This window comes from Gobio gobio (genome assembly GCF_949357685.1).
Source record: "Gobio gobio genome assembly, chromosome: 16".
In the NCBI taxonomy this organism is placed as follows: domain Eukaryota; kingdom Metazoa; phylum Chordata; class Actinopteri; order Cypriniformes; family Gobionidae; genus Gobio; species Gobio gobio.
Genome location: NC_137109.1, coordinates 23623994 through 23640661, shown reverse-complemented (window position 1 = coordinate 23640661; position 16668 = coordinate 23623994). Strand labels below are relative to the sequence as shown.

Here is a 16668-nt window from a genome sequence, read left to right as displayed (position 1 = left end):
GGCTCCCTCAGGCACCTTCCACTGATAGCAGTGAACTCTATATGTCTATTCTCTGATCCCTATGTGCTCTTAATGCAAGAAAAGCATTGTCTGACACCAAACCCCTGCATAAGGCTTTACATATTAATACATATTATACACTGTAATGAAAGCAAAACAGCCCCTCCAGCGCCACGGATGCTCCACCGAAAGGTGCCGCTTAAATCGGGAAGGCTCTGTGTCACCTTAAGAGCAACTTGATGTATTTGTGGAAGCGAGTGGGAGTTTATATCTTTAGGCTTTCTGTCATTGTGAATTAGTGGGCGTCGGGAATTGTAGGATGCACTTATACATGTCAGGAGCTCTGCAATTGAAAAAAAAAAAATTGTGTGGCATTTTTAGCATTCATTTGCACACAGACACTTCCTGCCTATGCAATTAGACCTACACTTTTATACTTGCATGTTTTAAACAGAAACTCATTAGAATTATTTTAGTATTGTCTTTAAGCCTGTAAAGACATCCAGTGTTGATGTGTGGGCCTGACGTTTGACAGCTCTGTAAAGGCAAGAACGAAAACAACTCCAGGTCCCCAACAATCCGAGCTTTATTAAAGCTTTGTCCAAACTTGAAGAAACAAACACTCTAGTGTGCCTCACCCATCGTTAATGACTCTTCCATAAGAGACGCCCCCAAAAAACATTCTGTTCACTCCAAGAGCAAAAGACAAAAGAATTCTGTTGTGACGCTAGCAAAATAAAGCCATACACTTCACATGAAAGACCATCACTACAACCCCTCCATGACCTGACTTCTAAGTAGGCAGTATTACATGAGCTACCACCAGTTGGCAACTGTCCCGTGTCATGTGACTGGCCTTTTGTACGCCATCATGTTGGCAGCCAGAAACAGTGGGCATTTAAGAACTCGGATTTCCGCTTTTAAGCTGGGAATTTGACTGGAAGTTTTTCTTTAAAATCTGAGATGTAATGTAGTTTGATTATGAGAAAAACATGAATGTGACTGAAATCCGCAGAAAGTTTTCAACAGCTTAGCTGTTTTTAACAAGCTTCCCTAGAAGACTGAACGTACATAATAGTAGAAGGAATTCTGACTTTTTCCCCCGGTTTCACAGACAATGCTTAAACTAATCCTAGACTAAAATGCATGTTTGAGCTATTTTAACTGAAAGAATCTTGCACTGACAAATCTTAAAATGTGTCAGTGGCATTGTTTTGTCTAAAGATGCACACCAGTAATGTTTTTTTCTTGGGCACGTTTATAAAAGTTACTTAAATGTCCTAATTGAACTAAGGCCTAATCCTGGCTTAGTCTAAGCCCTGTCTGTGAAACCGGGCCTATAACTCGCAAGAAAAAAGTCAAAATTGCGAGATAAAAAGTCACAATTATCTTTAAAAATGTTTTATTCCGTGGTGGAAACAAGCTTCCATAGAAGACTTAAAGTACATAAGAGAAGAAGAAAACGCATTTCTAGAGATCTGTCACAAAAAGACTGTCTGGTGAACTGTTTTCTTTGGGTGAAATAACCTGAGGGAAATACATTCAAAGAAATCAATAACCCATCACGGGCAGGTTAACTTCCTCAATGAACCTCCAGCAATGTTTGTCTTCCCCTTGAGGGATTCTTTCTGAGAAGAACTGAGACTTCTACTTCATCCATAATGTGAAAATATGACATGTAAACTTCATATTTATGGATTTAGGTCTGGTTTACACCTGATATTTCACACCTAGGGCCTAAAATGACATGGGTTTAAGGGTATGCGATCTGACATTATCGAGAATATCCCTCACTCGCAACGTAAATAGTTCAAAACAAAATAACACATTGACTGTTTTGCGTCTCGAAGCAAACCACAGTGTTGTTTCGTTACTGAATGAATCAACTTTTTAAACAAATCGGTTGAATGAATGATTCAATGACTCAAATAATTTCAAATATCAATATTCAACGTTTTATGTTTAAACATCAAAACATTTATGTAACTGTAGGTTAAATGCATTCATGTCGCTTCTGAGCTGCATTAAACAGACTTTGATCAATTTATTGGAAAAGAAAATTCCACTGTCACTGTTGAGAACTGACCTCTGCACAGAATATGAAGAATATCAAAACTTTAGGAGTCAGCCGTCCACGGCAGTCCTAAACCTGCACAATAACACTCAACAAAATATTGTCAAATTATCATTATCGATATAAAAATTCTTGAAAATATTGAGATATAATTTTTTTGTCAATATTGCACACCCCGAACATGGGTTTGATCTCCTGTAGAGGCTAGATCCTGCTAGATGTCTTCCAAACAAATCCTACAGATACATCTGGTGCAGTGATATCATAAAGTCAAAGCAAATATTCAAATGACTGTAATGAAAATGCTAATGTAACCCATTGAGATTACTCCTGCTTTCGTCCAGGCATAGAGTCTAGAAATAGGGTCACACACAGCTGCGCCGCATCAGGGGAGACTCTGAAAAGCACATAGAGTTCTGCAAAAGTACATGAAAGGGCTAATGGAAGAGGGAGAAAACACATTCTGTATAGTGGGTAGAATTCAAGTGCTTGACATAGAATAAAACTGACTCTGGAATTTTCTCTAGTGATTGCTGAAATTTGTCCTGTGGCAATAAACAACTACTGTATCCAGAGCTTGTCTTAGACAGTTTAGCTCACTCTGTATGAGACAGGTTGCCTAAGCCACAGATGGATACTGCACTTTTGCTTAGACAATCACAGTATTACTGTGGATATAGTGAGTGAATTTATAATTCATATCAGAGATCCATGCTGCAAGTCAATATTTAAGGCCTCTAAAAATCAGCCATTCTATCACTAATCTAATTGACAATATGTTTTAGACAGTACTATAGTAATACTAACTTCCTTAAAGTACAATATAAATGTAAATGGGGTAATCATTTAGTAACATTATACCAAAGTATTGATTTGTTTCCCAGTAAAAATTGTTTGAAAAATTATAATAAGTTAACTTTACTTGAGAAGCAACACTGTATCAAATATTAAGACATCATCACATATCTGCCATATTTTTCACTTAAAATAAATGAAAAAAAAAGACAGTAATACACTCGTATTAAAGATACATTCTCTGAAAAGTTTTAATATCTCATGCACAGTTATTTCTCAAGTAAATTTGTCTTGTTTTAAGAATTTTTTGATATTTATATAACTGGAATATAAGACAAAAATAATCCTACTTCCACATATATTTCCCAGATTACATCATAACACTCCTTCCTTATTTAGACATTTTGGACACCTATTTGGGAGTGTCTACAACCCAGTCATTTGCAGGTCTTCACTAGTGAAAGGAATGCTAGTGTTTCAAAACAGTCGTTGTACACACGTTTGACACGTTCAATACGAACTGGAATGTGGCGGAGGCTGAGTACAGGTTCTTTTACTACAATGAAACAACAGGGAGGAGTGCTAAAAATTACTGCGCCATCAGAACAAGATTTAGAGATGTTTCAAGAGACGGTTCAAGATCCAGTTCAGTTTGCAGAGCAAGAATGGAAAGGTGAATGAAATGGACAGTGTATAAAGGTCATTCCATCCAAGAGCAAACTACTAACACAGCCAGCTGAAATTGCCCAAGACTGACAATATCCAGAACAGCAGTCAAATGTCGGCAAAGCTTGCCAAATCAAAGGTTCATTATCGAATTAGGTCATATTCACAGAGTGCACGCTTGGATATGCTGGAGAAACTCTGGTTTTCTGATGGGGTTTTCAAGAGGGTAAGAGAGTCAGGTGCTCGCTGAAATAAGAAGAGAGTCAGAGAGTCGATGAACGGCCTCTTTTGGTTTGGTTACTGTCCCGAGCCAGAACATTCTGTGGAGGAACACTGTGTATCGTCGCTGTTGTCATAGGAGCCAATAGTCTCCTCAGACATCTCGTACAGCGTAATGAAACATCTTGTTATACCAAACATAGTTATTTTTGAATTGCTGTTATGTCAAATAGCCTACCGTACTTATTCACGCACAACACAGAAACACTGCAATTCATGACGAGTTTGTCTTACAGTCCTGTTGTGCAAGATTCTCTTCTTGAAAAAAAAAAAAACTGCTGTAACATTCCCTGAAACATGTAACTACAGTATGACAAAGCAAAATCACCTAAACTCAGACAGTCTCACAACTCAGTTGCTCAATCAGCACAGTAACACTTAACCGACCAGGAAATGGATCAGTTCTGCTTGTAAAATTCTTGGGTCTATTTTTGAAGTGTAAATGAAAATGTTGGTTTGACTATATAACACAAGTCATATACAGTATGGACCATGTTTATGATACTTTTAAGGTGTTTCAAGCCCTGCAAAATCTACAATATGAGCATCTAAACTGAAAATAGCCTTTAACCTTTAAAATATATAGGTTGAGCACTAGTTTTCTTCTGGCTTACTATAATCCAGCTTATTCTTTTGTTTACTTGTCATTAGGTGCTGCTTAGTAACAGGTCTTATTTATTATCATATTTTAATTAACAGGAACACCAATTAGTGTACACCAAATAAGTCAAACAATAATAAGTCAAAAAATGTACTTTGAAAAATTACATGAAGAAACAGAGTATATGTCATATTTAAAATACATAGGTTGGAGGAAGCTAGGACACACCTATAGCAGGTCTATGTTTGTATGATCAATGTACCTGTTGTTACGCCATAGACTTGCATTTTAAGATGCTTTACATGTTCTCATTTGCCCACTCTGAGTCCCTGCCAGTCTGAGCTTGCCCTCCCCTGATGTAATGTTGCTATGGTAAGCCTGGTACGCTCCCTTCTCATTCAAAACATGCGGAAATTTCCTTACCCTCACCTGCTTTCACTGCTGTGTCTGATATAAGACAAAGCACTTAAGAGAACAATAATGTGGCTGAAAATGACAAGAAACTCTCTTCTTGCATAATCTGAAATTTCAGAAATTAGTTCAGGATTAATTATTTTAGTGGATCAAACTATGAACTGATTCAAAACTCATTTGATCACCCTAAAAAAAAACGAAAAAAAAATTAAAGCAATTTCAGAGCATTTTCCGAGAATACATAAAAATGGAGTTATCAAATATCGTCGAAAGGCTGAAAAATGTCATTTTTTTGCCAAATCACTCCCAATTAGGATGTGTGTATCATCTACACGATCATCTACAAGGACCATATAATAAAGAACTTCCAGAATTTTATAGTCAGGCACATTTGATCTAAAGTACACTGTGTGCGTTATATAATCCTCAAATGTACTCGCCAGAGGAGAGGCTGAATCTAACACAAAGAGCTTTCTGCGCTTTTATTTTCACAGTGTTCAGGTGGGGGGTGATTCGATATTAGAATAACACACCTGCAACTTTGTTTAGCTTGCAAATACAGGTTAACCTGCAACCATGCAAATGGTTCCTGCAGTTGCCCTACTAAACTCATGCATTGATTTATACCACTTTAATTGAGACCAAACAACCATATCAAGTTCTACTGTGCCACGTGAGTGATTCAGAGATTAAGATATAACCTTATGTCCCAGAATACAAAGGTTGCATCCACTTATTTTTTCAGCTGAGGTTGATTTAGGACACCTGAGCTTTAATACGGGTGTGCAACATTAATGCCTTAATATAAAACAACAGCAAAATGATAATGCTGGCATGAAGCATTTCTCCAGGATACCATATCCAATAACAGTGGACTCAGAAACCACAGCATAAAACTAAATGGCCGCCTCCATAACAAAAAGGACAGTTCGCCTAAGTTGTTTCAAACCTAAATTTCTCTATTCCAGGAATTGAGAAGTCCACACCACAGTTATAACGATAACACAGAGTTGGAATCGATTTCAGGATAATTTTTCTACCTGATGATTTATAAAAACAATGACAGCAAATAAGTTTAACTGCAGTGTGCTTACAATAAGCAAAATAATATTGTCCCTTGGCGTAAACGCTAAAACAGTTATCGCTATAGTTATCTTTACAGTTGCTGTTCGTGGTGTGAATGAGTTTTACTATCTTATAACTGAAGGAAATATTTTTTTTGTAATAACAAACATGGCTTTTAATCTTTTAAAAGCCATGTGAGACTCTTTAAACACTGTTGTCAAATGCTCATTCACGCAACACTGCCAATCACAATGAGTTTGTCTTAGGGTGCGGTGCGTTCACACTTGTAGTTCGGTTCGTTTAGTCCAGACCAAAAAACTAAAACAAAACATATAGTCCTGGTCCGCTTAGCGTTCACACTGGCATTTTTAACAGCGAACCTAAAGTTACCAAACCAAAGGCATAGGGATACGGTCACAACCTGATTGGTTGGCTTTTATGACGTATATTTCGCGACGGAGCTTGCTTACCCGAACATTCAAAACAATGCTGTGTGCTGGATTAAACGCGATCATTTTATGCGTGTACATATGGTTTTATTTTTACCAGCTGAGAACTCACGAAGAGCTCATAAAATGTTCAAAACTTTCAAAACAGCACCAGGATTTCCTTCGTTGTATGTAGAAACGAAGATCTGCATATATTGATGAGGCACTTTACGTTACCTCCTCGTTGCTCCCCGCCCTCTACTCATTTTGGTTACACCTATCTTTCCGCGTCGTCAAATAGGATGACTTGTAGCGGCATCTTGTGACAGCACGTCCTGTTTTTGGTTCGTTTACATGTCTTTGGGTCGTGTTGCGTTCATATATCAATCGAACCGCACCGGAGTTCGTTTGGAAGCGGACCAAGACCCATCTTTTTAGCGGTCTTGGTCCGCTTGTTTGGTGCGCACCAGGGTTCGTATGGCAGCGTTCACATATGTTCAAATTAACCGCACTAACCGAGCAATCGCACCAGGGTTTGTTTTAATCAAACCAAACATGACGAGTGTGAACGCACCCTTAAAGTCCTGTTGCACAGCATTCTCTTCTAGAACTAACATTTATCATTCCAACATGCAACTTCGTTATGACACAACAAAAACCTCTTAACTCAGGCAGTTACTCAATCATCACATCTAAAAGACCAGGAACTGGGTCAATGATGTGTAATGAAAACTCCAGGACCCATACATGGAAATGAGTTACCAGCACATTGTTCAAAATTTCTCCTTTTGTGTTACACAGAAGAAACCGTACAACGACTTAACTCACAGCTTAACAACCAAAGTATGATGCATTGTTGAAAAAACATGAACTTGCTAGTCACGACTGTTCCCGAAACTGTATTTTCGCAAATTTGTAGTTCAACCACGTTGATTAATAATGTCAGGAAGGTGGTGTAGTAATGATTTATTGTAACTAATTTAAAGGGGTGGTAAAACACATTCTTTTGAAGGCTTGATTGTGTTTGTGGGGTGCACTGTAACGTGTTCATGCTTCGTTTAAAAAAAAAAAAATCATTATTTTTCATATATTTGACCTTTATTCTACACTGCTCTGTCCCTCCTTGTAAAACGGTCTGATGCTTTCCGGGTTGCATGAAGCCAGTCCCTCAAAAATACGCAGTGGGCTCAGATTGGTTAGCTGGCCCAGTGTGTTGTGATTCGCTAACCGCAGTGCACGTTTGTCGGAAACGTCACGCCCCTTCCCTTCACCGGTAGACTGTGCTTTGGTCAGTATTAGAAACGATGGCATCAATAAAACCACACCAATCTGAGCCCGAATCAGACCCAGAACATTTTAGTGAAGATGATCGAGCAGAACCTGTTCAGTCCTCAAGAGTAAAGACTGCGGATCTATAGTGATCGCTACTGAATGGCACTGTTACTTTTGTATTTTTAGAACGATTATAGCCAAATATCTGTCACAAGAACTATTAACCCAACACACTAAACACTGGCTTTACTAGTAAGTTAGCCAAATCACACACAGAACCATGTTTAGCAAGCCTGTAGATAAACAACACATAAAAGCTCTAATCAAAGAATAATTTACACTAATGCCAAGTTCGCTGTTGAGATTTTAACGTTAGTGTTTGTAACGTTAGGTGTTCGTCAGATAACGTTAAGTATGAATGAGCATTTAACAGACTGGTTTGCAGAACAGTGTTGTCATCTGTTTACTTCCTTGCTACAACGTACAATTAACCTATTACAGGAAAACACATCGATGAAAAATAAATCAGACTTACAGGTTGTGGCCCGTAAACAGCTTCTGTTTGTAAATCCAGCTTTCAGGACAAGCCGTTGTGCATATCCTGTATTGAACTCGCGAACATTGTGAAAGTTTTCCTCCGTGAAATGTGCTGCGGGAGGGAGCCCCGCGCGCGTCGTGCATTCACACACTGGCAGTGTTTGTCTTATGCAGCTGACGTTGTGCAAATCCGGCATTGAACTCGCGAAGATGGAAGTTTTCCTCCGTGAGATGTGCTGCGGGAGCACCGCACGCGCCTGTTCCCTTCTGTCTCATACACACGTGCATATAACATGCTGTATGTTAAACGCTCTGCAACGCACCCCTGTCCCTATGAAGGCTGAACAAAGCAAGTACCCCAGACCTGCAATCCGGATGAATATAACAGCGTTTCCTCGGCATCGCGGCAACAACACTCCAGTCTAACTATACCACAACAGCGCCGTGATACAAAATGGCGCCCCCAACCCCCCTATTTAATATTCTCGGAGGAGGGGTTTATGTAAATATTGAGCCTGGTGATGTCACCAACCCTGGAGGAATGTGTGTAGTCGCCTACTGGCCGTTTGCTGTAGTTCTTAGAAATGGATTTCTTTAAAAGCAAATATCTCCCTTTGCTTTAAACTTTGAATGTTGTAACTTTGCAGATGTTGTTTATGCTCAAGCAGCAACATTACACGCTAGCTAAAGTTAGAATAGTGAAATCGTGGTTTACCACCCCTTTAATGAATGCCAGATTTTTTTGCTAAATTGCCGGACATTGCATCTGAGGACTAATTCTCATTTTTTTCTCAGTTATTTTGCTTTTTTCCAGATTCAATCATAGGCTCGTTCTTATGTACTAGAGTATGTACACACATGCACACTATTCAAAAACTGCAATCTCTTCACAAACTAAAAGACGTAAATGACAATGTATATATTTGAAATAAAATATAGAGATTGTAATGAATGTCAGCTTGCTTATTTTGCTCAAGCTAAGGATTTATTGAGCCCACAAGTCATGCAAACATGAAACTATGCCATTAAGACGACTTTTCAGACCATACAACTTTGCAATGCTGTTGCAATGTTTGTTGGAACTATGGTTTCGGGAAACACAGATTCATTAAACTAGCTTTCCTGTAGCTCAAACAGTAGAGCGTGGTGCTAGCTAAGGTCGTGGGTTCGATTCCCAGGGAAAGCAAGAAATGACTAAATGTAAAAAAATGTGTACCTTGAATGCAATGCAAGTCGATTTGGATAAAAGCGTCTGCAAAATGCATAAATGTAAATGTAACTATGTTGATAACGACGGAACTTGCTACCATAGTTGGCTAACAGTGTTTTTGGGAAGCGCACCCAAGGTTTGGAACAACATGGGGGATTTTCTGAGAGAACTAACCCTTTAAAGTGCCCCTATTATGTTTTTTCTAATAGTCCCTACTCCCTTTCATGCAGTGTGTAATGTAGCTGTTTGTGAATGTAAATGGTCTGCAAAGCTGTAAAGTCGAAAGTGCATGATAAATAAAGTTATTGTCTCCCAAAAGAAAGAATCGACTCTGAACCGCCAAATCGAGTCATTTGTATTTCGAATCCTAATGCGTGACGGTTCTACATCACTAGAAAATACATTTGCATAATGTCCGCCTTTGTTGTACGTTGTCAACTTGACCCGCCCTCAAACATCATTTTACTGATGACTGGTCTCAAATATCGGAGATAAACATGGAATTCGCAAAACGCTTGCTCTGGAAAGATGGGTCAGTACCCAGTTTATTTGGACCAACTTGCTTCTCAGAATCACAACCTGTAAGTATGAATAATTACTGATGTACATATTTTCTACCGGATGTTCAAAATACGTAGTTTTGTGTTTTATATTATTTACGTTTCTGGCTAACCCATGTTATTACTGTCAGAATCAAATTAGGACACAATTTAGATCAAATTAGTGCTCGGCTAACATATGCACCATTATTTAAACAGTTCCTGCATGTGCACCGCAATAAATTAGAAATATAAACATGCGTTTGTTGATGGACGTACACTTGTTAATCCTGATGGTGAGGATTTACAGTTGCAACATCTCATAATTTAGCTCATAATGAGTAGCGTATCACTGAGAAATGTCCTGCTCATATCGTCCTTGTGATGGAGGTTCGGGTTGAATAACTAGTTCTTCGCGCTTGGATGGATATGGTAAAATCGACGTCATCGTTACTGTCTTTACAGTATGTACAATCGCTGAGGACTGAAGAAGCCTCCCGAGCTGAAGTTCAGTTATGATAATGGGCATGCGCTGTACGCGGTAGACCAATTGCAACAGACTGGGCCGTCTGGCAAATCAGAGCAGAGTAGGCTCATGGAAAAAAGGGATTTAGAGAGACTGATCCATCCGTAAAGTCGTTTGAGAAATGTGGTGATGCGTAATGTATATTATGAGACAATTAAACAGTTTTTTGACCTTTAATGCATGTAAACCTGTTGTTGGAGACCTTCAAAACAAAATCAGGTGCATAATAGGGGCACTTTAAACAAGCATTACAGCAGAACGCACGGTGTAAATAAATGCTAACGTAATGGACACAAGCGTTATTTACAGAACACACTAAAGTGATTGTACATCTATAGATCGTCCTCCGGATAATCTATAAAAGAGAGTTAATGTTACAGCAGACTGAGGCCTATAGTTCCGGAAAATAGCATTCTCAATACATCCTATCCTTGGTCCCATATTACCAGACAACTCAATGAAAGGGTTTTTAACCTTTGATGCCAGTTGAGCTCTTAGCTGATGATGGATTAGTAGTATGGGTACATCATTGATATCAAGGACCCGTGTTTCCACAGTCTATACCCTTTCAGTCCAAAATTGACATTGATCTGTTACAGAGCATTCCCAGACTTCCTCACGTCCCCAAAGAGAGATGGAGGAGTCAGATGAAGGACCTCTGGGGCTTCAAGAGAGGAAACAGCCCTACTAATAAATACAAGTGTGCCCTGAGCAAGGCAACAGACAGCTCTGTAAAGTAATTGAAAAGAGCAAAACATAAACTGACGATCTAGAGACTGCAGCCAATTTATTGAGCCACATTCAGAGCTAAAGCCTTTCTGTGAAAACCAAATCAAATTATATTCATGTGATGTTTTATGGTATCTCATTGTACTCTCTCTCAGTGGATTTCAAATGAATAGACTAAAAATGTGCAGTTTCTTCAAATCAGATGTCAAGTGAATTCGAACCAGCAAACTCCAACCAGAACATCTGAAACATCATTGCATTGCCGTTGATTTGATTTTATGGTTCTACTTCACAGCGATAAGGCAAATGATAGAGAAAATTCTTCAGTAAACAAGCAGACAAAGAGCCAATTGTCTAAACTCACTGTAAAGACCATGTCAACCCCTGCATATTTATGATTTCAAATGAGCATATAATTATGAGTGGAAATGAGGGGAGGCACAGCTGACTGACACAAGCTGGTGAGTGGGGGTAGTCATTTCATGGTGTAAATACATTTGCCTGACTCTGTCAAGTTAGGTGACTCAGCCCATATCACGGAAGCTGAACACATAGTACTGCAGTGCCGCACATCACGACAACTGCGAGCTTGCCTGAGAACTGATGCAGTATAATGTATTTCAAAACCTTAAAATGTTCCGATTTTATGCAGTGAATGTGTAAATGTCAACAGCAGAACATAAAGATGCAGTGAGGCGGAGAAACAAACTGGAATGCACTGAAGGTCTTTTTTTTCCCATAGCATCAATGATAGACCTACATATCTACCAGGCCGATAAATCGGCTGATATTGGGCCATTTTCAGCAGCAGCATCATCATAATGTTCAATCTTGGATAATGCACTTTTTTGGATTCATTTAAAGTACACTATCAATATTGTGTGATATTATTACAATATACTGTAGGCCTATATGGGTGCATATTTGAATGTTGTCGCCGGCAACCTCACTTATAGGTTCATATTAATCTTATATTCATCTTAAATCACATGATAAATATTTTCAAATCAATATTTTAAGGAGCTATGTAATATGCATGACAACATACGGTCAACTGGTCATTATTGCAAATGAATATGTGGCTCTGAGGAATACTCGATGATAGCTAAATTGCATGTAGCCTATAATAATTTATGTCAAAATAAATCATACTTGAAGCAATGGGAGTAGGTATTTCACATAGTTCAAAAGATGGAATAAATTGTAGGCTAGTGGACAGAGAATTTTGAAGATTAAAAATAAAGCCTAAATCCAATTTAGTTAGACGTTCCAGCATGAAATCACATATCTGCATGAATACAAATACTGTTTATAAATCAAAAAGGCGCCAAGCCAACGCTTCTTCTCAGATCCTCCTAGAGTGGATGGTGAATTATTAGTCGTGATCTGAACTGCTCCACTTTGCGCAGCGGCAGCAGCAGCAGTCAAGTCAGTCAGTCACATGCACGCCCGGAGGAGGGAGTGTGTGGCTGTCGTGGACGCGCGTCAGTGGTCCCGCCCCTCTCTCGTTCTACTACGTCTAACGACGGCGAGCACATGACTGCAGTAACTGTGTTCTGTAACTCCAGTCACGAGGATGGAGTACTATTACACTGACCAGACTGCGAGCTCAACCCAATAATCCGAAATGAGCACATTTACAGCGCTTACACTATTCCCGCTGACACAAGGACAAAGGACAACACCACCGAGCGCTTCCTCTCAGCGTTCAAATGTTTTAAGGGATCGTCGCCTTTCAGTAACACCTGACACACACAGTATCTCGATTTGTAAACAGGCACAAGTCGATTTAATTCACGACACGAATATCACAGCCTACGTTAACAGCACGTGCCACTTTCAGGTTCATAATTTAAGATGCATTAATGAATGTATTCTGCGCATCATGCATGTCTAAACATGCGTAGCCTATAATGTCCGTGACATAACGTAAAAGTATCAAAGTAAGCATTCTATTCGTTGTATTCTAACTCCCTATTCTACGTGTATTGTATATATAAATAAACACTTTGCAGTGCGACAACAGCCTGTTTGACATGGCAAGCACGAAAGTGCAAAATGCACAGCGTTTATTTATTAATATCGACAGCACATAGGCTACTGGCACGTGATGCACGGATCGTTTGACTAGCGCTTACCTAAATGGCATCAAGCCCTGTTTTGTAACAGTTACGCAAACGCTTACGAAAACAATACGTTTGTCAAATAAGCAAAGAGTTCCGATCTCTACACTACATTATACAAGTAGCTATACTCCTATATATCACAGCTGTTTGGAAACATGTTGTATAACAGTGCTGCGTTTTAGTTTCTCAACTTTATACTTGCATAAGCTACTGCATAATAGATTTTATACAATCAGCTCAAGCTAAACAGGTCAGATGTGCATACCATGCAATTATCCAATTTTATCCTGTAATAACTGTATTAATATTAGCAGTAGCTATAGACTCAAAATTGCATGTGATGCATTATAGACAAAAGAAAAGACTGAAAATAAACAATCCTGATCAGTTTAGCCTACTTTTCATCTCTTACAATGAACTCTTATGGAATCAAATCAACGCGCTTTCGTTATTAAAACTACGAGATCACATCAAGAAACTTTAAAGTCTAGTAAGTTAGTTCACCAGAGCTCCCACGTGTCACACACTCACACACACATACCGGGAAATTGGTGTGATTTTTGGCAAACTGACGAACACATTTGAACTTGTTCTATTACACTTATGAAGTCTTAACCTCCCCCTAATCGCTAATCCTCGAAAGTAGACTTGAAAAGAACGATTATTTGTACATTATTCGCTTATAAGACACTTTTCGCATATAGGAATATTTCCTGTGAACTCCACGTGAAGCGCAGACGTCAGGGACTCCAGACGCCGGCTGAGACGCTCTGACAGCATCGATGAAATGACGGAAGTATATCGCGCCACAGACAGTAACATGCAAAAAATCACCCGGGGAATAAGAGCCACGATTCCGTTCTATCAGAAATTGTGCATGGCGTACCTGGCTTCCGGAGTTTTCAGTCAAGTAATTGAAGACGAATGAAGAGAGCTCCTCATCTAACAGTGAAGCGCAGTCCGCCATCTTCTAGAGAATGAGATGAGAGGAGCCAGAGAGCGCTGCTATACTGCTCTTCCCGCATGCAGTGAGGATCTCTAACCGACTGAGGGCAGTGTGCTGAAGTCCCTCAGTGCTTCCTAATCATTGCTGGATTAAATAAAACAGCTGAAACTTGAATTATTTGAAGGTGCAGGCGGGTTACACACAGGATGGTGTCTGAAGAAGGATGCAGGGACTGGGAGCAGGATGCATTTTCCTAACTGCAACTCAAGCTGTTTTTGCTGCCTACATTAGAGTGTATATGACTCATTTATGATGCTAGTTTGTTTTGTCTAAAGTCCATGTCAGCTTTGTGCATATCATATATAGCGATCACAACCCACCAAAGAATGTGGTTGCATCCCACGACCTCATGTAATCCTCAGCATCAGCCAATAGTCATGCTTGGTTGGTCTGTTAACAGAAAAACTATTTGTATCAGCTCCAAATTCTAAAGACAGATATTTAATATTTGAATTGTTTGGTGTATTTAGAGTGCTTGTTTGATTTAACAATTACATCATTAACCATTAAAATTGAATTAATCATTACATACACTAGCATTATATAATTGGCCAGGGTCCACTGCAAATATTGGCAAATATATGATTTATTATTATTATTATTATTTAACTGCACAAGTCTTTGGACTTTTTATGCTGAGACACTTATCTTTGACCCTGGTACTACAATAAATAAAATAATGAAATGAATATTATAGATAAAAAGAAGATGAACTGCAAACTTGGTCCCAAATCAACGCTTATGGTGATAAAGTTTGATATCCGAGTAACGCATTCAAATCTATGTAAACAATTAGGGTAATTACCCCATAATCAGTAGACTCATTGATTGGCTGCTCTTGTCAAGTGCAGTTATCCTACAATCACTCACAGGCTTTCTCTATGATTTGGATTTTGGTAGCTTCAAGTAACCTTAATACTTTATCATGAATCGAAAATCTTCACTCTTAGAATATAGTCAACTGCCATATATATATATACACGATTCACATCTAACATAAATCTTATAGATATTAAGACAAACTGTTTACAAGGCATGCAATCCAATAAATCTGAATTGACAAGCCCTCGAAGGACTATTACAACTTCTCAATCAAATCAGAAATTACCCCAAGGCCCCTTCAGTCTATTGAACTGTGTGCTGACTAGCCGGCTATATCGACCAAACACATGTTGTTTTGAATGTTTGAGGTCAGAGCAAAAGTTTGATTCCGACCATGCCTGTTTGAAAACACACTGTGTATATATAAAAAAGAAATCGATAAAACGTAGGTTGTGCTAATTCTTCCAAAAAGCAAACAAATGCAACAGTGACAAATGAGGCAATAGATGCAACAAAAACCAAACGTTCAGTGACATTTAAGGCTGGATTTAGAGTGGACCTTCAAGATGGTTACTTAAGCCAACAAGCCCACCTTCCAGAAGAGTGTGAAAGGTCACGGGAGGGATTTGACAGCCCTGAGCGTCTGGAAGGGGTCTCTGACAGCTGTCAGGCTGGAGGAGTTTGTTGTCTGCTGGAGTTATCATTCAAGAGAAGAGTCCATTTCATCACTCATATCATTTCATTGATTATGCCCTGATGTATGGAGGTCAACTACATTGTGCCTTCAGCTGTAGTTGTCCAAGGACAGCAATCAATAGAATTCACACATTGTTTTCCGACGCTGAAGCTTGCATGACAATATTTTTTCATGTTTCAATGGGACATTATGTTGCAGGTGCTGGTGTTAGAGTCTATGCATATACTGCAGACATCTCTCACTGTGCTTTATGACTGGAAGGTGATTTAATGGGGGCTTCCGTGTGGATGGACAGGGTACTGAGAGGAGATAAATCAAAGAGCACACCAAGGGCTGTTGCAACAAATTTATGAAGATCGTCATATTGGAGCTTTGAGTTCAATTTCAGAATAACACTTTCAGAGTCCTAAAGTTGTGAAATGCCCTGCTGGGGAATCCAGATTAGACTGATTTACTTAATACGTGCACTAGATGTTCGTTGTGAAGTATATTCTGTACACTGTACACTCAATTTTAGCTGCATCGGTGTTTAGTGGCCTTCGTATGCCATTCATATTTACTTGAAATCTGCATTTCAGGGATAAGTTCGTTTTTTTTCATCCAAATAAATACTTTGAAAACCCTTGAAAAAGAAAATGCTGGCAACTGAAGTCAGTATGTTTCCCGACAGCATGTAATTTCTGAAGACAACACATCAAACTCTCTTAATTCTGTTCCGACTGAGCTATTTTAGTATCTCAACAGTTGTGTCCTCGTAAACAAATAGGCCATACTCACACCTTATGTGGAGAACGATCATCAGCTGGTCAGACGTGTCACAGCAAACATCCTGCTGAAATGATGTTGCACTCCAAACACCACTGCAAAGAGACAAAAAATGCA

The 16668-nt window shown here is 39.0% G+C and overlaps 1 protein-coding gene across 1 annotated transcript in view; it reads right to left on the bottom strand.

Moving 5' to 3' along the window:
- ppargc1b (peroxisome proliferator-activated receptor gamma, coactivator 1 beta) overlaps positions 1–14538 on the bottom strand; it is a 48335-nt gene extending 33797 nt beyond the window's left edge. Inside the window, exon 1 of the mRNA XM_079839755.1 lies at positions 14148–14538. Coding sequence (XP_079695881.1) covers positions 14148–14228 — 81 coding nt within the window. The 5' untranslated portion in view covers positions 14229–14538. The remainder of the gene's footprint in view (positions 1–14147) is intronic.
- Between the last annotated feature and the right edge of the window lie 2130 nt (positions 14539–16668).